The sequence below is a fragment of the Cetorhinus maximus genome, chromosome 19, assembly GCF_964194155.1.
Source record: "Cetorhinus maximus chromosome 19, sCetMax3.hap1.1, whole genome shotgun sequence".
NCBI classification, from domain to species: domain Eukaryota; kingdom Metazoa; phylum Chordata; class Chondrichthyes; order Lamniformes; family Cetorhinidae; genus Cetorhinus; species Cetorhinus maximus.
The window spans coordinates 12,084,635-12,109,254 of NC_135897.1; the positions used below are offsets into that span (position 1 = coordinate 12,084,635).

Below are 24,620 nucleotides of genomic sequence, written 5' to 3' on the forward strand. Positions count from 1 at the left end.
GGTGTCCCCATGTATCTGCTGCCCTTGTCCTTCTAGGTGGTAAAGGCTGCGGGTTTGGAAGGTGCTGTCGAAAGAGCCTTCGTGAGTTGCTGCAGTGCATCTTGTAGGTGCTAAGCACTGCTGCTACTGTGCTTCAGTAGTGGAGGGAGTGGATGTTTAAGGTGGTGGGTGAGTGCCAATTAAGTGGGCTGCTTTATCCTGGATGGTGTCAAGCTTCTTGTGTAGTTAGAGCTGCACTCAGCCTAGCAAGTGAAGATCAACAGCTGCAATTACCCTGTTATACTCTCGCTGACCTACTACCTATCCAGCAAGCCTGCTGGGGGTTCACTTTGACTTTTTGCTCCCCATCCAGCTCACCCCTCCCAGTGCCGACCCTATGGACTCTTCAGGGATCAGCTCTCACCACCTCTCTCCACATTAGAGGGAGGCGATGGCATAATGGTATCGTCGCTGGACTAGTAATCCAAAGACCCAGGTTCAAATCCTGCCACGGCAGATGATTGAATTTGAATTCAATAAATGTCTGGAATTAAAAGTCTAATGATGACCATGAAACTTTGTCGTTTGTTGTAAAAACTTATCTAACCAATCACTGGCTAACATGTGACAGCAATGTGGTTGACTCTTAAATGCCCTCTGTTGTAACAAACCGCTACAAAGTCACAAAAAAGGAATGAAACCGGACAGACCACCCGGCATCGACTTAGGCACTGGAAATGACAACGCAAAGCCTCCCTTACTAACAAAATTGGGAGAGCTGTCTCTCACACTAGTCAAGCAACAGCCACAGCCACCCTCATGGAATCATACCTTACAGATAATGTCTCAGACTCCACCATCACCATCCCAGCAGAGGTGGTGACACAGTGGGGAGGGAGTTGCCCTGGGAGTCCTCAACATTGACTCTGGCCCCCATGAAGCCTCATGGCATCAGGTCAAACATGGGCAAGGAAATCCCTGCTGATTACCATGTACCTCCCTCAGCTGATGAATCATTACTCCTCCATGTTGAACATCACTTGAAGGGAGCACTGAGGGTGGCAAGGGTGCAGAACATACTCTGGGTGGGGGATTTCAATGCCCATCACCAAGAGTGGCTCGGTTAGCACCACCACTGACCGAGCTGGACTAGTCCTAAATGACATAGCTGCTAGACTGGGTCTCTGGCAGGTGGTGAGGGAACCAACAAGAAGGAAAAACATACTTGACCTCATCCTCACCAACCTGCCTGCTGCAGATGCATCTGTCCATGATGGTATCGGTAGGAGTGACCACCGCCTTCACATTGAGGATACCCTCCATCGTGTTGTGTAGCACTGCCACTGTGCTAAATGGGATAGATTTCGAACAGATTTAGCAACTCAAGACTGGGCATCCTTGAGGCGCTGTGGGCCATTGTTAGCAGCAGAATTGTACTCGAAATCAATCTGTAACGTCATGGCCCAGCATATACCCCACTCTACCATTACCATCAAGCCAGTGGATCAACCCTGGTTCAATGAAGAGTGCAGGAGGGCGTGCCAGGAGCAGCACCGGGAATACCTAAAAATGAGGTGTCAACCTGGTGAAGCTATAATACAGGACTACTTGCATGCCAGACAGCATAAGCAGCAAGTGATAAGCTAAGCGATCCCACAATCAATGGATCAGATCTAAGCTCTGAAGTCCTGCCACACCCAGTCATGAATGGTGGTAGGCAATTAAACAACTCACTGGAGGAGGAGGAGCCACAAATATTCCCATCTTCAATGATGGGGGAGCCCAGCACAGCAGTGCAAAAGATAAGGCCGAAGCATTTGCAACAATCTTCAGCCAGAACTGCCGAGTCGATGACCCATCTCTACCTCCTCTGGAGGTCCCCAGCATCACAGATGCCAGTCTTCAGCCAATTCTATTTGCTGCATGTAATATCAAGGAATGGCTAAAGGCACTGGATACTGCAATGGCTGAGCCCTGACAATGTTCTGGCAATAGTACTTAAGACTGGTGCTCCAGAACTTGCTGTGCCCCGAACCAAGTTGTTCCAGTACAGCTACAACACTGGTATCTACCCGGCAATGTGGAAAATTGCCCAGGGATGTCCTGTACACACAAAGGACAAATCCAACCTGGTCAATTACCGCCCCATCAGTCTACCCTCGATCATCAGTAAAGTAATGGAAGGGGTCATCAACAGTGCTATCAAGCGGCACTTGCTTAGCAACAAGCTGCTCACTGCCCAGTTTGGGTTCCCCCAGGGCCACTGAGCTCCTGACCTTATTACAGCCTTGTTTCAAACATGGACAAAAGAGCTGAACTCCCGAGGTGAGGTGAGAGTGACTGCCCTTGACATCAAGGCAGCATTTGACCGAGTGTGGCATCAAGGAGCCCTGGCAAAGCTGGAGTTAGTGGGAATTAGGGAAAATTCTCCGCTGGTCATACTAGCACAATGGAATATGGTTGTGGTTGTTGAGGTTAGTCATCGCAGCTCCAGGACATCACTGCAGGAGTTTCTCAGGGTAGTATCCTCGGCCCAACCATCTTCAGCTGCTTCATCAATGACCTTCCTTCCATTATAAGATCAGAAGTGAGGATGTTTGCTGCTGATTGCACAATGTTCAGCACCATTCACGATGACTCAGATACTGAAGCAGTCCATGTCCAAATACAACAAGACCTGGACAATACCCAGGCTTGGGCTGACAAGTGGCAAGTAACATTCGCATCACACAAGCGTCAGGCAATGACCATCTCCAACAAGAGAGAATCCAATCATCACCCCTTTATATTCAATGGCATTACCATCACTGAATCCCCCACTAGCAACATCCTGGGGGTTACCATTGACCAGATACTGAACTGGACTAGCCATATAAATACTGTGGCTACTAGAGCAGGTCAGGCTAGGAATCCTGCAATGAGTAACTCACCACCTTACTTCTCAAAGTCTGTCCACCACCTACAAGGCACAAGGCAGGAGTGTGATGGAATACTCCCCACTTGCCTGGATGAGTGTAGCTCCCACAGCACTGAAGAAGCTGGACACTGTCCAGGACAAAGCAGCCCGCTTGATTGGCACCACATCCACAAACATTCACTCCCTCCATCACTGACACACTGTGGCAGCAGTGTTTACCATCTACAAGATACACTGCAGGCATTCATCAAGGCTGCTTCCAAACACACGACCACTGCCACCTGGAAGGACAAGGGCAACAGAGAGATGGGAACACCACCGCCTGGAGGTTCCCCTCCAAGTCACTCGCCACCCTGACTTGGAAATATATTGCCGTTCCTTCACTGTCGCTGGGTCCAAATCTTGGAACTCCCTTCCACAGCACTGTGGGTGTACCTACACCACACGGACTGGAGCGGTTCAAGAAGGCAGCTCACCACCACCTTCTCAAGGGCACCTAGGGATGGGCAATAAATGCTGGCCCTGCCAGCGAAGCCCACATCCCATAAATGAATAAAAAATAAACTCCCTCCAGAATACCCAATCACTTGTGAACAAGGTCCTTGCACCTCTGCGGTTATTGTTAATTGTATCGACATCATGGCCTTGATGGAAACTTGGCTGAAGGGTGATGACAGCTTTCCCCTAAATCAAACCTGCTAACCTGGATAAACCTTGCACTGTTTGCCACACCCAGACTATCATGGTGGCGTTGTGGCTCTCATATCTTTGCCAGAATAGTATGGGGAGAGGCCACTTTCTCCTCTTTTGAGCATCTCCCCTTATTCCATTTCTTGCTTATTTAAATGCTTATACTCTACCAGCTAACTATTATGATTTAAAATTTCGCGTCAAGATACCTTCGATGCTTTCCCCTCTCGGCCTGTGCGGTGAAGTCAACATCCCCCTCAATTCATAATGCTCTCTGATACCAGGCTCCTGAAGCAATTGCTCTACTGGGAACTCAGTCGCAGCAGGAAACTGCCAGGAGGATAGCAGAAATGCTTCGGGATGTCCTCAAAGATTCCTTGAAGAGGTCAAACGTACCCATTGATTCATTGTGACCGACCAAAATTGTAAGGCTAATTTGGGAAGGCACCAAACACATTGAAAGACTTCACTGGGAACATGCAGAGGTGAAGTCAAGGCGTTGGAGGGAGTGCACAAACCTCCAAACAACCTATCTACCCAACTCTTCAAGCATCACCTACCCCACGTGGCAGAATCTGCAGATCGCACATTGGATTCATCAGCCATTTTAGAACCCATCAAACCACAGTCAATCTCATCTGTTCATCCCTCACCACCTCAGTTCTGAACGTTTTGACCATCAGGTTTATGTCCTCAGCACCCCTCTATATTCTCTTCCCAGTCACTCCAATCTCTTGCAATTGCCCAACTCCAGCTGCTTCCATTTTTACCTATCCCCTTTGATTATCCCCTATCCACTACCCCTTCACTCCTCATTCCCTCCTCTATAGCTTTGTATTAGTACCTCACCTCTGTCATCTACTTACCCTCATCTCCCCTTTTGCGTAAATGTTGTTCTCCCCTCCTTTCTGCTATCCCCATGTGCTCCCATTCATTCTGCTTTCTCTCATTTTGCCCATCCCCTAACCTCTCCATCTTGCACACCCCATTTGCCCCCTCCTCCACCCCCATCCCCATTCTCTTTCCCATGTTTCAAACCTTGTTTGAGGGAGGTTGGAGCCAAAGTCTAGAGAAAAGTAGTGGGTGAAGGAGGTGCAATACAAGCCATTATAAAGTTTAGTGCAGATATAAATGAAGTATCAGGAGGCCTGCAACCTTTAATATACCGGATGTGCATAATTGAAGTATTGACATGTAGGTCATCTAACTTGAAATGTTGGCATGTAAAGGTGTGACTGAAAAACATCATGAAACAAGCAGTTTATCACATATATAAATGAAGTATATAGTGTTATTGGCTGGCAATATTGCCTAGTATAAATTAACGCATTCACAAACGAAGGCGTGACACCTGTGGGGAAATAGAGGATTGAAAATTCTGGGAGTGTGTTCATCTTCAGAATCCTTCAGTAGATTATGCTGTAACTCGTTTTTTTTTATTTCTCCCCAGCTACTCTAACATACGACACCTTGAGGTTTGGCGATTTTGAAGACTTTCCAGAAACAACAGAACCAGTTTGGATTTTAGGAACAAAATACAGTGCACTCTCAGGTACTGGGGCACAGTACTCACAGGTAGTTTGGGAGAGAGGTGGTAGGAGATAGACTGTTTCTGGTATTAGATTGGGGCAGAGGGTTGGGGGCTGGCTGTCACTGGGCTGACTCTGTAAATAGAGGGCTTGCTGTTGAGAGGTTGGGGAAGAAGCTGGGCAAGTTACCATATCTTTACAACACTCTGATAGGGTAAAATCACAACATACAAAGGGGATTTTACTCAATTTCTCTCTGGAAACCATCTTTTAAAGGAGACTGTAACTATTAGTACTTACCCTAAACTGTGCTGTGTTTAACTGTGTTTAACTTTTTAAAAAATATAATTTGAATCAGAAGAGGCCATTTGGTTCAATCAATTATCATTCAACTAGATTAACTAGCTCAGACCAGCAACCAGCTGCATTTTAAAAGCATTTATGTTTTTTAATCTGATCTGGTCGATTTATTGAAATGTTTTCACCCTTTTGAGTAAAATATCTCTTTCTGCTGGCTCTACTCTTAAAATGTACTTTTCACTAATTTAAATTTATAACCCCTCTGGGCTTCAGATCATCTTCACTTGGACAGCACCACTGCTCTCACTGCACCAAATTCCCTCACTTACCAAAATCCCAGAGTTAAGCACTTAGCCTGGAGCTGCACCTTTGTGGATAAAGCCAAATTGGAGCTATTCACTGTTCTAACTGCATCCTAAAATTAGTTTTGCCCTTTCAAATTGCTTGTCCATAGTCTCAACACTGAAAATGATGAGTCTACTGTTCGTAGCAGATTTATTTTGTATATCTTGCAAGTAACTATTTCATTGTTTACCTGTGCTGCTCATTTCTAATCCCAATATCTTTTTACTTTGCAGTTGTCAATATTGAACTTAATTTGCTGTTTACCTGCCCAATTGCACAATCAATATAAATCTGCAACTCATTCACAACATTCACTGCTTCTAGTATTATCAGCAAACTTAACAAGCTTGTGTTCAGTTTTCATGCCCAGGTCATTCGTGTTGATTTAAAACAGGAGTCCAGATTGATTACACCTTCAGTACCTCACTCAACAGCTCCAGCCCCCAATCTGGCACTGCACCTGCATCCAATGTCTTTTTAAATCCAATGTTCTATTTAGTTCCGTTTTGTCCCTTGGAGTCCCCATGATTTCTATGTAAAAAGTTTTTGTGGAACCTTGTTACATGCTTTCCGAAATAGTCTAAATCATCTATTTTATTTGTAATCACAAAGTGGGTGAGGAAGTTTATTAAGTAAGATCTACCCTTGTAATTCCCTGCTGATGGCTCCTTATTAAATTGTCACGTATTGGTATGTAATTCTTCGGTCTATTCTTCAGAATGGTTTCCATTACTTTACATTGGCTAATTGTGCTTGTAGATACTATATTTGTATATTTCCAATAATGCAGCTACGCCATCTACTAAAGCACTCTAGGATATATGCCATGTGACCCAGGAATTTGTAGGTCTTCGATCTCTGAATCTATGAAATAGCCTCCATGTTGATCCTGCGGGTGTTTATTGTCCTGCAGAAATTTTATGACAGTTTTATTTTCCTAGCTGTACTCTACTTTTTTTATCTTTGATTATCATGTAATTGTTAATCTTTTGGAGTTCTAACTCCTCCATAACCACTCTTGTAAAATGTTGTATTATTGTATCAACATCCTTTACTTTCACCTTCAGTGCCATTTTGCAACCTTAATAGCTATTACAGCTTGTTTAACATTTCCAATACTCTTCCCAATATTCTTCCTCTCCTATTTCCCAATGTGTTTTGTATATTTTTCCTCCTTTGCATTTGAGTTGCTCTATCCAAAATAGTAAAAATGAACAGCCACAACATGTCAAAGCATTTCATTGTATGTGAATTGCTTTTAAAATGTTCTGAGAGATGAGATAAATGCGAGTGTGTTTATTTAGCGTTCGTTTTCACAATTGCTTGTTTTCCTTGCAGATTTTTCCTGAGGAGGTATTACAGTTTTAAAAGTTAATTGACCTATCTGTCAGCAATGTATCTTATTTCACTTCTCTATGTTCATCCCTGAATACTATATACTCAAATCCCCATGTCTTTGCTAACACACGTTGCCGGATGATGTGCAAAAGATTATATTGTCGTATGTCTGCAGAGGTTCCACTTACTTGGGTGCCATCTTGTAGGAACCAAGTCGAGACGTGAGCTCTCAGGGGTACACAACATAGTGTGTTAAGTAGTCTTGCAGTGCTTTTTCCTTTGCACATTTCTCAAAGGGCATTATATTAAGTTGGTCGTACTCATCAATTATTACTACCTTATCTTTCCGTACACTTACTCCCCATCCTCTTCATTTATCTGCTTTGGATATGTAGCAGACCTCAGTTGTTAGCCCTGTTCTCCATCAATATTCTGGCTCAAGTCAAACGGTTTCATTTTTTTCCCCCCTTCCTGAGATGTTTCAACTTCCTGTAAATGTATTTTAAACAGGAGCAACTTATTTTCTAATTAATGATATGAAGATTACGCTGGAGCATGCAAGCTTATTAACATCATTGCTAGTGTGGTACATCTTCAGGCTAGTTCGTAAGACTTGTAATCTTCATTTCTACTGAACCTGAGAGAAAGTTGAGAGGAGATTTAATGAAGATATACAAAATCGTGAGAGATCTGGGCAGTGTAGATAGGGAAAAACTGTTCCCATTGGTGGAAGGATCAAGAACCAGAGGAGGCACAGATTTAAGAAAATTGGCAAAAGAAACAATGGCAACATGAAAAACCTTTTCACGCAGTGAGTGGTTGGGATCTGGAATACACTGCTTGAAGAGTGTAGTGGAGGCAGGTTTAATCAAGGCATTTAAGAGAATTGGATTATTATCTGAAAAGGAAGAATTTTCAGCGTTATGGGGAAAAGGCTGGGGAGTGGCACTAAGCAAATTGCTCCTTTGGAGAACCAGCACAGACACAAGGGCCAAACAGCCACTTTCTGTGCTGGAACTATTATGATTCTTTGAGCCTTTGCTGCAGAAAGATTTTTTCAAACTTACACTAGGCTTCCTCCTCCCCGAGACATTTGGAATAGTGTACAAAGCCCAATCCCAGTGGTTGTTGGCATAGTAGTGTTGCCTCAGGAGCCAAGGAATCATCTCTACCTCCCTCCCTTATCTGTCCTCTCCTGAAGGCATTGACATGCTGAGGTTAGGTTCAGTGAGTAACATTGGCTCATTATTACCTTGCTTTATGGCTACTCCTCCATCTAACCATAAACTGGCAAGATATTTCACTGTAGGACCTTTCTCAACTGAACCCCTGTAGTATTTTTTCAAAAGTACAAGAGAGGATAATCACCTATTCAGTTTTCACAGTAAATCCAATATCTTGGATGTGATAAGGATCAACTGTGATGGATTATGGAAACTCAAACTCCACAGCTTGGAAGGAAGGTGCTCAGAGGGACCTAACTGAAGTTTTCAAAATATCTGATAATTTATAAACTGATGTAAACCAAGATCCCTACTTTATAAATGCATGTTTTGCAAAGTAGATTTAAAACTGGTGTGAGGGAGAATATCTTTACCCTGGGCAATCTATCAAACTGTGTAGTAAGTATTAGGGCTGTTCAAAGTGCAGTTGGGCAAAGAATTGGTCGACTGGAGGAATGAGCTTCATATGCCCAGCTACGTTCCCTAACACACAATCTTATAGCACAGAAGGTGGCCGTTCGATCCATTGTGCCTGTCAGCTCTTTCAAAGAACTATCCAGTTAGTACCACTACCTTATTCTTTCCCATAACCCTGCAAATGTTGTCTTTTCAATTATATACCCCACTCTCTTTTGAAAGTTATAACCTGGGCCAGTGTCAGGAGCCATGTGTAAAGATACCAAGCTCGGTTACTGTAGCTCAAGTGAAACTACTACTGAGGAGAAGCATCCAGTTCTGTGTCTACTTGGGGCCCCAGTAAACATCTATAACCACACCCTAGGCTTTGGCTTACCTGTGGGTAAAGCCACAGGAGGTCTCAGTGACAACAAGTGAAGCAATGGACATTGTTGTGCCTCAGTGTTACTGAATGTATTCAAATCTTCATACGATAGAATCTGCTCTACATTCCCACTAGACAAAATGAGGTTTGTAGCCTGCTGATCATTCCAGCCCATTCCTCATTTACTGCTACTCAGTTACAGCGCATAACAGCACCATTTGGATTGTCCACTGTGCTCAGTGCAAGCTCTTCAACTGATGACTGACACCTAATCCTTGAGTTTCCCTGCAGCCTTTAACATTCTACCTTCTCAGATATCCAATTCCTATTGAAATAATTTGTTATTGGTTTTTATGTTATGTCCATATGTGTACTTGCAGCAAGACTCACCGGAGAGAAGTTTATTTATTTTGACGGTCTTGTAATAGTAATCACAAAATATAAACTTGTACTCTATAATTCTAATCCCAGGTTACACTTGTATCCATTATTGCTTTATATCTCAGCCTTCTAAATTTGAATATGTTTTAATTGCACTGTTTAATCCAGAAAATTTACTTATGCAGATATAAACAGTAGTCAAGGCCCTATCCTCCCCCTCCGATTAATGTAAAAGATCCCATGGCACTATTTCAGAAAAAAGCAGGGGAGTTCTCCCAGTGCTCTGGCCAGCATTTATGCATCAACCAGCATCACTAAAGCAGATGACCTGGACATTTATCTCATTGCTGTTTGCGGGACCTTGCTCATAACAAATTGACGACAAAAGTACTTGATTAGTTGTGAAGTTCTTTGGGCTATTTGCAAGTTATGAAAGGCAGGACAGAAAATGAAAACTTGCATTGTCAATGGATGTCACAAGATTACTTATCTCTTTGAGGAAGTTTGTTTGAACTTCAGTGCACAATTTAAGCATATCATCTAGATTGATATTCAAATGCACTACTGAGGAAGTGAAGTGTCGCATTGCCTGAGGTGCCAAATTTTCTGGTGAGATGTTAAATCAAGGTCTTACCCACATGTTGAAACAAAATCATCCCATGCCACTGATTGAAGAGCAGGGAATTGTCCCCAGTGTCATGGCTGACCATTATCCATCATCCATTACCAAAATATAACATGTCAATTGGCCATTTGTCTCATTGCTGTTTGTGGGACACAACTTGGCTATCATGTTGCCTAAAAAACAGTGATTACACTACAAAAGAAGCAGCTAATTGATTGCAAAGTGCTTTGACACACCGCGAGGGTATGATTACATCTAGATTAATACAAATTCATCTTTTCTTTCTTTAAATCCAGTTTTATAGCCATACTGAAGTACAGAGGACAATGAGTGATATTTTTCTTCTTTATTGTGAGTTTGTTCCTTTTGTCTTCCTCTAGATAAAGATGAGATCTTTGCAGATGTTACCTCACGGCTTTGGTTTACATACAGGAAGAATTTCTCTCCCATTGGTAGGTACTTATTACCTGTCTTTCACAACTGAAATTCATTGGATTTTAAGATAGTCTTGCACTCCCTTCCTGTGGAAATGTTCTGCATGTGAACAGTGCCTAGTTTGGAGATTGAATGTCACTAAAATCAGGAAAAACGGGTAATATTGTGACAATAGCTTAACTTTTAGGTTTTGGAGTACATCCATTGTTAGAGCAATGAATAACGGAGTGAACTACACACTGGAATCTAATAATCAGGTCCAATTAATTTTCCCATTTTTGAAAGGTCACAGACCTGTAAAGTTGACTCTGTTAGGTCTGGCAGCATCTGTGGAGAGAGAGAGTATTTCCAGCATTTTCTGTTTTCTTTCAGCTAAGAGATATTTCACAGTGACATGATAAAACTTTTTTGTATGCTTGATTAATCCTCATCGCTATTTTTATATATCAAGTTCACAGCAGATAACTTGGATGAAGGAATAGGGAACCATATATCTAAGTTTGCTGACAGCACCAAGTTAAGTGACAACAGTAAACAGTGTAGATGGAAGCAGAAAGTTGTAAAGAGACATTGAAAGATGAATGTGGAGGAGCCCAGAAGAAGGGAGCATAATCTTAAAATTCTGTCTGGGTCTTTCAGGGGTGATGCCAAAGTGGTGGAAATCCAGGACCCCCTCCTCCAAAGCTGTTGACAGTACAGGTCATTTGAAAATGTCAAAACTGAGATTGATGGATTTTTGTTAGCAAGAGTATTATTAAGAGTTACAGAACACAAGTGGGAGACTGGAGTTGAGATACTGATCAACCATGATCTAGATGAATGACGAGGGGTAGAATGGCCTACTCCTGTTCCTGTCTTTCATAAACAAGCCATTCGGCCCAACAGGCCTGCATTTATGCACCGCATGAGCCTCCACCCAGCCTACTTCATCTCACCCTATCAGCATATCTTTCTTTTCCTTTTTCCCTCCTGCACTTGTCTAACTTCCCTTTAAATGCATCTATGTTCCCTTTGGTAGCACGTACCACTCTATGGGTAAAGATGTTTTTCTTGAACTCCTCATTAGATTTCTTAGTGATTGTCACATAATTATGGTCCCTACTTTTGGTCTCCCTTACAAATGGAAACATTATCTCTGACTACCCTATTAAACCCCTTCATAATTTTAAAGATCTCTATCAGGCCACCTATCAGACTCCCCTCTTCCAGAGAAAGAAGTCCTATTCTCTGGGCACAATCTTGTGGAGGCAACAGGGGTCTCGGCTGCTGGCTGGAGAGTAGGCGAGACCCCTGTGTTGCCTCTTTTCAGGAAGGCCCGCTGCATCTTCTGCCACTCAGGCACTTGACAGGCTAGCATCGGGCCTTTCTCCAGGATCAAGGACCTGAGAATCAGGTTGGCAGCTCATCTGTAGGCCTCTGGTACCAGTCAGAAATGAGAGCTTGAATTAGAAATAAAAAATTACAAAGGGTAAAGTTAGAAAAAGAGGTAAGGGATGAAGAAAGAGACAAAATTGGAAAGAGAAAAGGCTCAAAAATTGCAAATGTGCATTGGTAGTGAAACATGAGTTGACCTATTTAAACTCCCTCTTACTTTAATTTTGCAAAGAATATTCACGGTACCTAAATTTAGTGAGGACGGAGTGGAATGTACTTTGTGTCATTTGAGAAAATCGTCATAAACCTGAATTGGCCTAAACAATATTTGATTGAATTTTTTTGAGGAGGTGACCAGGTGTGTAGATGAGGGTAGTGCAGTTGATGTAGTTTATATGGATTTCAGCAAAGCCTTTGACAAGGTCCCACATGGGAGACTTATAAAGAAGGCAAAGGCACATGGGATACAGGGTAATTTGATAAGGTGGATTCAAAATTGGCTTAGTTGTAGGAGGCAGAGGGCGATGACAGAAGGATGCTTTAGTGACTGGAAGCCAGTGTCCAGTGGCAGTGAGCACAGGGATCTGTGCTCGGTCCCCTTTTATTTGTTATTCATATAAACGACATAGATGACTATGTGGGGGTAAGATTAGTAAGTTTGCGGATGACACAAAGATTGGCCGGGTGGTTAACAGTGAGGTTGAGTGTCTTGTGCTACAGGAAGATATAGACGGGATGGTCAAATGGGCAGATAAGTGTCAGATGGAATTTAACCCTGAAAAGTGTGAGGTGATACACTTTGGAAGGAGTAATTTGATAAGGAAGTATTCAATGAATGGCATGGCACTAGGAAGCTTTGAGGAACAAAGGGACCTTGCCGTGTGTGTCCATAGATCTCTGAAGGCGGAGGGGCATGTGGGGGTGGTGAAAAAGGCATATGGGACACTTGCCTTTATCAACCGAGGCATAGATTACAAAAGTAGGGAGGTCATGTTGGAGATGTATAGAACCTTGGTGAGGCCACAGCTGGAGTACTGTGTGCAGTTCTGGTTGCCGCATTATAGGAAGGATGTGATTGCACTGGAGGGGTTGCAGAGGAGATTCACCAGGATGTTGCCTGGGATGAAACATTTAAGTTATGAAGAGAGGTTGGATAGACTTGGGTTGTTTTCGTTGGAGTAGAGAAGACTGAGGGACGACCTGATCGAGGTGAACAAGATTATGAGGGGCATGGACAGGGTGGATAGGGAGCAGCTGTTCCCCTTAGTTGAAGGGTCAGTCACAAGGGGGCATAAGCTCAAGGTGAAGGGCAGGAGGTTTAGGGGGAATGTGAGGAAAATCTTTTTTACCCAGAGGGTGGTGACGGTCTGGAATGCACTGCCGGGGAGGCGGGTTGCCTCACATCCTTTAAAGAGTACCTGGATGAGCACTAGGCACGTCATAACATTGAGGGCTATGGGCCAAATGCGGGTAAATGGGATTAGGTAGGTAGGTCAGGTGTTTCTCACGTATCGGTGCAGACTCGATGGGCTGAAGGGCCTCTTCAGCACTGTGATTCTGTGATTATGCTCCTACGGAGCTTTTTCGGAAGGAAATCTTAGGAGGTGTTCTCATCTCTTTCAGAAGAGCACTGGGGTGGCTGAGAGTGAAGACTGCTGTTTTCAATCCCTATGAGTTGGTACCAGAGGCTTACAGGCAGAAATTCAGAAATCTGAAAAGGAAGCAGGATATTGCTAGAAAGAAGGAAATGGTGTTTGATAGGTAGTATAGATCGATGAAGGTTGAATAAGGCTGAGAGCCTTAGGGAGGTGATTCTGGTGGAAGAATTTAAAAATAGCGTCCCTGTGGGAATAAGGCCCCACCTGGAAGAACATAAATGTTCATAGAGTAAAGGAAGCCGCAACAGTTTCAGATGTTTGTGAATTGACTCTCAACCATATTAGTAACAGGCCCCAATTTGGAAACTCCCAAAGAAATTGGTGAGATAAGAAGTTTGAGACTGAAAAAAAATTTGGCTCTGTTGAGAAAGGTGGCAGAGGTAAAGACACAGGCACCCCTCAGGTTAGCAAAAGAGCAAGTCCAGAGGACAAGTTTAGTTCAAGGTGGGGCAACAAGCTATTTTTGTCCTTTGGCTGAAACTTTTTCAATGATTTGGATGGGGATGTTGGTGTTAAAGGCTCCAAGGCTAACAATGGTAAAGTGTATAGCAGATCTTCCCTGGTTGAGGCACAACAGGCAAACCCTGATTTGAGGAGCTTGTGTCAGACAGCATGTTCTGAGGCAGAGGCTGAAAAGGTCCCTGAGCGTTGCATCAAGAATGATCTATTGAGAAGGAAGTGGAGACCTCCACAGAGGCCACCTGTAGTCCATCAAGTTATTGTCCCTAGTTACCAGAGTAAGATTTTGAGAATTGCCCATGAGTTTCTGGCCACAGATCATTTGGGTATTCTTAGAGAATGGCACATTAGTGCATTTTTGTCGGCAGAAGCTGCAGAAAGATGTGGTTAACTTTTGTAAGACATGTCGTGTCAGATGATTGGGAAGCCACAACCCTTGATCAAGCCAGTCCTATTAATACCAATACCTGCATTTGATGAACCATTTAGTATGGTTCTTGTGGAATGTGTTGGACCCTTGCCAAAGACTAAATTGGGTCATGGATTTGTCCACTTGATTTCCAGAGGCAGTACCATTGGATAAAGGTCACAGTGAAAGTTGTGATTGAGGAGTTGGTCCAGTTTTTCGCTAGGCATGAGTTGCCAAAAGAAGTTCAGTCTGACTAATGGAACAAATTTCATGTCAGGTGTGTTTGAGGAGGTCATGTGTAATTTCAAAGCGAAGCAGCTCAAATCATCTGCTTATCACCTGCATTCTCAACATGCTTTGGAGAGACAATCTAGACCCTAAGAGTATGATTTGGGCCTTTTGCGCATCCTCAGGATTGTGATGAAGGGATATTGTTCTTGTCATTCTCAATGGACATGAGTTTAGAGATTTTTGGCACAGGAGGAAACTATTCTCCTAGATTCTGCGTCAAAGTTCCGAGAAAGGCTCTCAAAGTCTTTTGTAGTGGCTAGAAAACATCTCGAGGCTTCTCAGCAGGTGATGAGAGCACAAGTGGAAAAAACACCAAAGGTATAGTTTGAACCAGGGAATAAGGCACTAGTCTTGTTGCCTTTGTCTGACGAACCATTGAAAACTAGGTTTAGTGGACCCCACTGTATCAAAAGAGAACTCCGGTGATGTGAACTACGTGGTTAGTACCCCAGACAGAAGAAAAAGTCAAAGGGTGTGTCATGTGAACGTGCAAAATAAGCAGCTGAAAAATCTTTTTAAAAGAAGTGAGGGTTATATATATTTTAACAGTGCTTGGTTTTGTTTCAGTGGGTGGCTTAGTGTCCCTAGAGTAGGGCAAATCAGATTCTGGAGTGCATATGGATAGCTTTGGGCTACAAGTCGGAAAACACTATACTGATCCTGTATACGGGTCAATGGTGCGATTAATCCTCAGATGATTCTGCATGTTAGAATTGTTTGCAAAGTAGCATGGAGAAGGGATAGGTGTATTATGGTATGTGTATTTCTTGTGCTAAGTGCATTGCATGTTATAAATATTAAATATATATAAATATGCTGAATTGTTTTGTTGTGGACAGGAGGCACAGGACCCACCTCTGATAATGGCTGGGGCTGTATGTTGCGGTGCGGACAAATGATCTTCGCCCAGGCTCTTATCTGCAGACATTTGGGTCGAGGTGAGTTCCGAGAACAGATCCCTAGGGTTTGGGTCTCTGATTAGCTATATTCAGGCCTTGTGGTGGTCTAGGTAAAGGCTAGGTGTTGTGTATGGCGTGAAATAAATGGTTTCATCACTTCCTTGTGTCCCTGCCAAGCCGCTGGGTGAATGGGGATGAAATGGGGTCCTAAAATGCAACATTGTCTTGGTCAGTCTGTAAAAGGTAAACCATGTGATGGATCACTAACTTCCAGATTTCTGCCCCCTATTTCCTGTGATTTTTGACATACCACCATTTTCCTGCTTGTTCAGAAGCTGTTTCCTGAAATTTTGTTTAATTTGTGCTTCCTAATTTCCAATTCATTCCCTCCTCTTTCTTTGCAGACTGGAGATGGGTAAACGGGAAACAGCAAAGGGATGAATATTACAACATATTGAATGCTTTTCTTGACAAGAAAGACAGCTACTACTCCATTCATCAGATAGGTGAGCTATCGGCCACTGCTGTGTTATGCATAGAAGTTGCAAGGTGGAAACAGGCTGTTTGGCCCAACTAGTCACTGTTGCCATTTACTCAGCCTAGTCCCATATCCATTCATCTCTTTTCATTCACCAGTCTAATCTGGAATGTTGTCAGAGTTTCTGCGTTGACTACTAACCCTGGAAGTGGATTCCACAGACTTCACAACTCTGCTTTCTTTTCTAAATCTCTTGCATTTAATCTTGTATCTATGGCCCCTCTAGTTGCGGGATTACTGGAAAAAAAAATTGCTTCTGTGTATCTTGTCTCACCGTTTTGTAATTTTAAACCTTTTTATCACAGCTAATCAGCGTTATTCTAACAAACATAAGCCCAATTTTTCAAACCCTTCCTTGTAGAAGCCCCATTGTTTATAGCGGGCACATGCAAACATGATTAGTCAATATATACGCAACGGTAAATGTATGATATATTGGGATGCACCAGTAACCAATGTTTTGTACTGTATACTCTACAGCATATAGTAATAATGCTGTAAGCTTGTCAGGCAAGGAAGCAGTGCTATTTCTGCCTGAAATACAAGGAGTTCTTGAGTCGCTATTACCAGCAACTATGAAATTGACATTGATGTAAATGATTAATAGTTATTGCTTTTTTGCTGATATACATGTGATTGCCCATTTTAAAGGTGAGTGCGTTCACTGGTGGGGACTGTATTTATATTTCTTCACAACAGACAGTATTACGTTATATTCTCATTGAAGCTTTTTTAAATGATACATTGTGCTTCCTATATTGTAGTTCTAAATACTACATACACTATCAGGGTTTGGGGGTATTGCCCACAACTGCAAGGGGCATCCACCCTTGATGGACCTACTGTGTGTGGGCCTTCACGGCGTTGCTGTTTCACTGATATGAAGGGCACTCCTCACCAATAAGGAGGTAACTGCCGATGCTGAACTTGCCAAACTGGGAAGGGGCACCAACTGCTGCATTCACTGGAAGGGGAGTAGGCTGACTTACGGCTGAGTCCAGAACAAGGGGCATAAATGTAAACTAAATAATTTAGGAGGAATTCCTTTGCACAGTATGTGGTGGGAATGTGGCACTCACTGCCACATCAAGAGGTTACAGCAGATAGCAATGATACAGTTAAGGGGATGAGTGAGAATGGAATAGAAGGATGTGTTAGTTAGTCAGACGAGGCTCTTGTTAAGTATAAACACTGGCATGGTCCAATTCAGCCGAATGACCTGTTTCTGTGCTGTGTAATTCTATGTAAAGTCACCCTTACTGCCCCTATTGCATGTACCATATGCACACTTGATCCCATTCTGGAACTTACCTTCCTCCAATGTGATGTCTGCTCTTGCACTTTATTTATCCGTCTTCATTGTCTTTGCCCGTTCTCCCCACAAGCTGCAAGATAGTGTTGTCTGTAACTGGACCTGCTTGAGAATGGTCACAGGTGAGTATGGTGTTAGAGAGGGCTCTTAATCAGACTTGAAGCAGAACCCTGCCAAACTCAGGAGATGACCAATAAATTTTATGTGAGAGTGTGCTGTTTGTCAAAATGTAACATTAGGCACTGTAATTCACACACATGGGAGAAGTGCTTATTAGACACCATCCTGCAGAAACACTACAGCTTGACAGGCATTGGATGAACGTCCAGAATTCACAGCCAGTTAAGGTTGGCTGGATAGATAGAAAAGGTGTCTATCATTGTGCAGAATCAATTGTGATGTGGTGCAACTGCAGAAAGGGATGCCTGCCAATCCTAGAGTCTAGCGCTGTTAGTAGGTTGAGTTACTGTACTTGTGACAGGAGAGTTTGACCTCTTGGATTTCATTAAAACAGCCTGTGCAATGCGTGGATAAGCCCCAGGTTGGTCATGGAATGGGTTTGCCCTCTATTCCTACTACACATGACTCATTCATGTGGAAGTGAAAACTTATGCCAAGGCTGTTTGTCCACAGGCAACAATCCAGAAGCATGGAAACAGACAACAGCACCTCATCAACAGAAAGGTTCTGAGTTTTTATCAGGTCACTTAATTACTGTACTTATTATTACAACTTTGTTAAATGTCTAGTAGTTTGAATAACTTAATCTCTTACAAATATATATTTTGTAAACAATTTTTTAAACACACTGCTGGTATTAACAAATACTGCCTACCAAACCAGTCCTGTTCTGCATTACTTGAGCATATCACGACTCCATTGTGTAACAGAGTGGGTCAAGCCACACCTGAAGTGCTGAATTGGGTCAGTGATTTCTCCAAATGGATTTACATAACTGATTTCTGTATTACTTGGGGTGAGGTTGGTTATTAATGGGAAGGATGAGTAGATTGGGAGCTTGCTTCTGGAAAAGGATGACGATTGTAATTATGTCTCCTTTGTCTTGGACCAGCTCAAATGGGTGTCGGAGAAGGGAAGTTGATTGGACAGTGGTACGGTCCAAACACTGCAGCGCAAGTATTGAAGTAAGTATGAATCACAACAGCAGTAGCATTAGAATCTGGCCAACCCCCTGAATGAGAACGAAAACAGCTTCCTGAAATTAATCTCTTTACACTGCAAATATTTATCTTTTGCATATAAGTTTTTTGGTGTACCTCTGCACATATGTGTTTTCTGAGCCTCTGGTCACAGCTACCTTTCTGGTCACTGTCTAGCACATAGTTTACAGGAACCAACTAGGTCAAAGCTTCAGTACCTTGATGCTGCCTTGTCCTGTGGGCTTGTGCTCCACTCACAGAGCAAGCACAAGTGCCCACAGGATGTGCGAGTTTGGGCATGACACAAGCATTTCAAACTTCAACTATAGATCTGCTAATACACCCCTCATAAATCTCCCAAAACTGATACATCAGGTCCAAATTGAGAAGGCATTGATTTAATTTCATAGCAATACTACACACCACTCTCAGCCCCAAAGGTGTATAAATAGCGGCTTGACAAGATGCAGTCAGATTGTATGTCTATTTGCAAAATTACAATACCTTATAAAGAATTAAACAGATTTAATTAAATCTTCAATGCGAATTCTCCTGTGTTACTGAAGGTACCTGCCTAACATTTTGTTTGAAACTGTCAAACGATGAAGTTCCCCAGTAGCCCAGTTCAAATCTCTGTGCAGTCAGTCATTGGAACTCGCTCCTTGTTGTTTCCTCCTCCTCCCCCCGCTTCCTCCTGACCTATGCTGTGATGTGCTTTTTTCCTGGCTCCTTCCTGAAACTATCGCTTTGATCTGTGAGTTCCCTCTGCCATTTATTGGTCAGGAATTCTTGATACTGCAATAGTTTTAATGAATCAGGAATTCCCCCTCTCAGGATGTAACAGTCCCTGCTCTGGAATGAAGGGGCAGCTTCAGGTAGGGTATAGTACCGAGATTGTATTAGCAGCTTGTGTTCGTTTAGTTGAAAATTTTGCTGCATCAGTAATGGATGCAATACGAGCTACTGATTTAACTGTGCACCGAAGTGCCCTGGAGACTAAATCTGCTGATCAGTCAAAGTGCATAGATCATCTTTTGAATGAGCAATGTAAAGTGCTGTACATTAATATAATTGTTCTATTTAATTTCATTTTTGCAAGTTAACTTTGTATTTTCAAGTAGAATGACTGTGGTAACTGCATGCAGAACTTAATACCTAGCAGAACTCCTGTGCCATTGCTCATGGTGAGTAGGAGGATATGTTTTATCAAAATTACAATGTTATTCAATTGTGATGGGAAAGTGTAATGGTAGAAACAAGCGATGCATATAGAAAGCTATTGTATTTGGGATTAGTTGCCATAAATAAACAGCCAGGTGCTTGAGAAGAGAAGAGAGATTGGGGAGCAGATTGGATATGAAGCAGGAAGTAGAGTCTGGCAGGAATTCCCACCCTGGTTGGGCTGTACCATCTCCCAGGCTGCACTGCTAAAGAATTAGCACCCTCTGACAGACCACCGCTCTTTCTGGTTCACACTGTTCAGTCCAGCAGTTTCACTGCTACTATTTGAGAAATTTCATGGACATAATACCCACTTTTTAGATGTGTGGTTTTAATGAAGCAGGTAACCTTTTAGGGTATAGATTGGGAGGCGGGTCCGAGAAGTGGCCCAAAGTGTTTAGGGAACAAATATAATCTCCAGTGGGGGAAAACGGGCAAAGCCTGTGCATCGGGCACTTGAAAATTCAAGGTTTGATCAGTGCCAACTATTGTCTAGAGATGTGAACTGCATACACCTGAGACCCTTTCTTTTAGAGCATTTCAGTGTCACGGAATGTAACATTTATTGAAAAATCCCATTAAAGCATGATGGTTAAATACAAACATAACAGACAGGTGGGGACATAATTAAAATGGGAAATTCCAGAGGGAGTTGTTTGCATAGATGTTTTAGCTGGCCATGTGACAGGCATACTTATTTCTTTTTAATGTGTGCCAGTTGATTTCTTGTGATGCTATACATAGGGAGTCAAATTTGGCATTCGGGTGAAGCGGGATTAGAGACCATAGGATAATTGGATAAGTAATTTTGACGTGACACGTTATGATATTTATGTGTACATTTTCATAACGTGTCCAGAGTTTTAGTGGAAACTGCCTATGTAAGCATGTCATGTTGTAATCCTGCAGTTGGTGATTCTGCATTACCTCCAGGAAGAAGGAGCTGTGATTGGACGACAAATTTCCATTGTCAGTGTGGGCATGTGAAATTTATAATGGAAAACAGTGACAGGAAGTGCACAAATATGTAGGATTTTTAAAGATCATAGCTGTTTGTGAGGATCCTCAAAATATAGCTCAAATATTAGCCATTTTATGACTGAAGGGTTATTTCTCACCGTTTATTTAATGTGATTTCCCATGTCGTTCATGAATAGAAAATTATGCACAGAAATGATTGGTGATATCAGGCAGATATTAACTGGTTTTGTGATGTTCCCCTGTGTGTTATTTTAACATCAGCTTTGTCTTGTTTTGTTTTAAATAAATTAATGTCTCAGCTAAAATAACAGGCAGAGGAAAGTCATAAACACCTGCAGCATTTCTCAGCTATTATTGCCATCTGTTCTTCCAGAGCCTGTTTTCCCACTGTTATCCTTTGGCTCACTCTGCCTGCCTTTTGGATCTTTCCTTTTTGTTTCTCATTAATTTTCTCTCTCTCCCCTCTCTCTTTAGAGATTGCTGAGAATGTGGATACTTGCTGTCATGAGTGATTGAAACAGATAGTTTTGCCACAATTAAGGGGAGGCTTAAGAACATAAGAACAGAAGGATGTCATTTAGCCCCTCAAACCTGTTCCACCATTCAGTGAGAGCATGGGTGATCTGTGATTTCACTTCATATCCCTCCCTTTGCCTCATATACCTTTAGTTTATAGAAGTATATCAATCTCAGATTTAAAATTAAAAATTGAAACTTGTATTATCTGCCGTTTGCTGGGAAAGAGTTCCAAACTCCTACCACTTTTTGGATATGGAAGTATTTCCTAACTTCCCTCCTGAAGTGCCTGGCTCTAACTTTTAAACTACAGCCCCTAGTCGCCATCAGTGGAAATAGGATAGATACAGAGAAACTAGTAGTTCCCTTTAAAACCTTGAGAAATTTGATCAAACCACTCTTTTTCATCAAAATTCCAGGGAATATAACTTTAGTGCAATCTCTTTTCGTAATTTATCCCTTTGAGTCCAGGTATCATTCTGTACGCTGCACACCCTCCAACACTAATATATCCTTCCTAAGGTGTGGTGGCTAGAACTGCGCCCAGTATTCCAGGCGTAAGAACATAGAAGCAGGCTCCAAAAGCCTGCTCTGCCATTCAGTGAGATCATAGCTGATCTAATCGTGGCCTCAACATCATTTTCCTGCCTGCCTGCATGATCTAGCCAGGGCTTTGTGTAGCTGAAGCATGACTACAACCCCATTGTATTAACTAGAGGAAGTAGTGGTAAAGGGAGTAATTTAAGGGTAAGTCATGCAGGGCAGCTTGGCCACATCCAGTGTCCAGGGCAACCACGGTGCGCAGGAAGTATCTTCAGCTGCAGCTAATTGAAATATGCGTTTCGGAGCTGAAGCTGTGGCTGGAGTCACTGTGGAGCATCCGCAAGGCTGAGATCTTCGTGGATAGCACATACAGTGAGGTGGTCACACCACAGGTAAAGTGTGCACAGGCAGAAAGGGAATGGGTGACCGCCAGAGTAAAAGCACTAGGCAGGTAGTGCAGGAGTCCCCTGGGTCCATCTCCCTCTCTAACAGATTTTCCATTTTGGATACTGCTGGGGGAGATGATTTTTCAGGGGAATGTAGCAAGAATCAAGTGCATGGCACCACAAGTGGCTCAGCTACACAGGGACGGGAAGAAAAAAAGAGTGAGAGCAATAGTGGTAGGGGATTCTATCGTAAGGGGAACAGATACACTTTTCTGCAGCCTCAGATGTGACACCAGGATGGTATGTTGGCTCCCCAGTACCAGGGTCAAGGATGTCACTGAGCGGCTGCAGGACATTCTGAAGGAAGAGAATAAACAGCCAGAGTTCATGGTCCATACTGGTATCAATGGCATAGCTAAAAAGAGGGATGAGGTCCTGAAAGCAGAATATAGGGAGCTAGGAAATAAATTAAAAAGCACAACCTCAATGGTAGTAATTTCAGGATTACATGTGTTAATGAGGTCAAGAATAGGAGAATAGACCAGATGAATGTGTGCCTGGAGAGAATGGGTAGGAGGAAGGGATTTAGATTCTTGAGGCATTGGGACCGATTCTGGGGAAGATGGGACCTGTACAAACTGGATGGGTTCTGCCCCAGCAGGACCAGTGCCAATATCCTTGCAGGGTATTTGCTAGTACTGTGGGAGTGGCAGTGGGATGGGAACCTGAGCAGGGAGACACAAGAGAGGAAAACAAAGATAGAAATGAAGGACAGAAAAGTATAAAGCAAAAGTGGAAGGCAGAGGAAACCAGGGCTAGTAGCAAGTAGAGCCATAGTACAAAAAAAGTGTAAAAATGTTAAAAAGACAAGTCTGAAGGCACTTTATTGTGAATGCTGCATGCATTCAGATGAAGCAGACAAATTAACAGTGCAAATAAATGCAAACGGGTGCGATATGGTTGTAATTACGGAGACATGTCTGCAGGGTGACCAAGGCTGGGAACTGAATATCGAAGGGTATTCAATATTTAGGAAGGACAGGCAAAAAGGAAAAGGAGGTGGCGTGGTGGTGTTAGTTGGGGATGAAATCAGTGCAAGAGAGAGACAGGATATTGGCTCAGAAAATGTATATGTAGAAACAGTCTAGGTAGAGTTAAGAATCAACAATGGGCAGAAAACATTAGTGGAAGTTGTCTTTAGGCCTCCAAACAGTAGTGGGAAGGTAGGGGACAGCATTAAACAGGAAATTACAGATGCATGTAACAAGGGTGCTACAGTAATCATGGGTGACTTCATTCAAGGGATGTGGGCTTCATTGGCTAGGGCAGCATTTATTGCCCATCCCTAATTGCCCTTGAGCAGGTGGTGGTGAGTTGCCTTCTTGAACCACTGCAGTCCATTTGGTGTAGGTACACCCACAGTGCTGTTAGGGAGGGAGGGAGATCCAGGATTTTGACCCAGTGACAGTGAAGGAAAGGGGATATATTTCCAAGTCAGGATAGTGAGTGGCTTGGAGGGGAACTTCCAGGTGGTGGTGTTCCCATGTATCTGCTGCCCTTCTAGATGGTATTGGTTGTGGGTTTGGAAAGTGCTGTCTAAGGAGCCTAGGTGAGTTTCTGCAGGGTATCTTGTAGATGGTACATATTGCTGTTACTGTGTGTCAGTGGTGGAGGGAGTGAAGGTTTGTGGATGTGGTGCCAATCAAGCGGCAGCTTTGTCCTGAATGGTGTCAAGCTTTGAGTGTTGTTGGAGCTGCACACATCCAGGCAAGTGGAGAGTATTCCATCACACTCCTGACTTGTGCTTTGTAGATGGTGGACAGGCTTTTGGGAATCAGGAGGTGAGTTATTCACTGCAGGATTTCTAGCCTCTGCCCTGCCCTTGTAGCCACAGTATTTATATGGCTAGTCCAGTTCAGTTTCTGGTCAATGGTAACTATCAGGAATGTTGATAGTGGGGGACTCAGCGATGGTAATGCCATTGAATGTCATGGGGCAATAGTTAGATTCTTTCTTGTTGGAGATGGTCATTGCCTGGCACTGTGTGGTGTGAATATTACTTGCCACTTGTCAGCCCAAGCCTGGATATTGTCCAGGTCTTGCTGCATTTGGACATGGACTGCTTCAGTATCTGAGGGGTTGTGAATGGTGCTAAACATTGTGTAATCATCAGTGAACATTCCCACTTCTGACCCTTAATTTACATATAGACTGGGCAAACCAAAATAGAAATAATACTGTGACAGATGAATTCCAGGGGTATGTACGAGATGTTTTTTTTTTCAGACCAGTACGTCGAGGAACCAACCAGGGAACAGACTATCCTAGAT

At 42.9% G+C, this 24,620-nt stretch overlaps 1 protein-coding gene across 3 annotated transcripts in view; it reads left to right on the forward strand.

Annotated features, from left to right (window-relative positions):
• Window positions 1–366: 366 nt before the first annotated feature.
• atg4b (autophagy related 4B, cysteine peptidase) overlaps window positions 367–24,620 on the forward strand; it is a 46,190-nt gene continuing 21,936 nt past the window's right edge. The window contains exons 1-6 of one of the 3 annotated variants that reach the window (XM_078563510.1): window positions 367–441; window positions 5,037–5,138; window positions 10,489–10,560; window positions 15,574–15,672; window positions 16,038–16,139; window positions 18,556–18,628. In XM_078563510.1, the coding sequence (XP_078419636.1) occupies window positions 15,612–15,672; window positions 16,038–16,139; window positions 18,556–18,628 (236 nt within the window). In that variant the 5' untranslated portion in view covers window positions 367–441; window positions 5,037–5,138; window positions 10,489–10,560; window positions 15,574–15,611. The other 2 variants (XM_078563508.1, XM_078563509.1) reach the window with 2 other exon arrangements.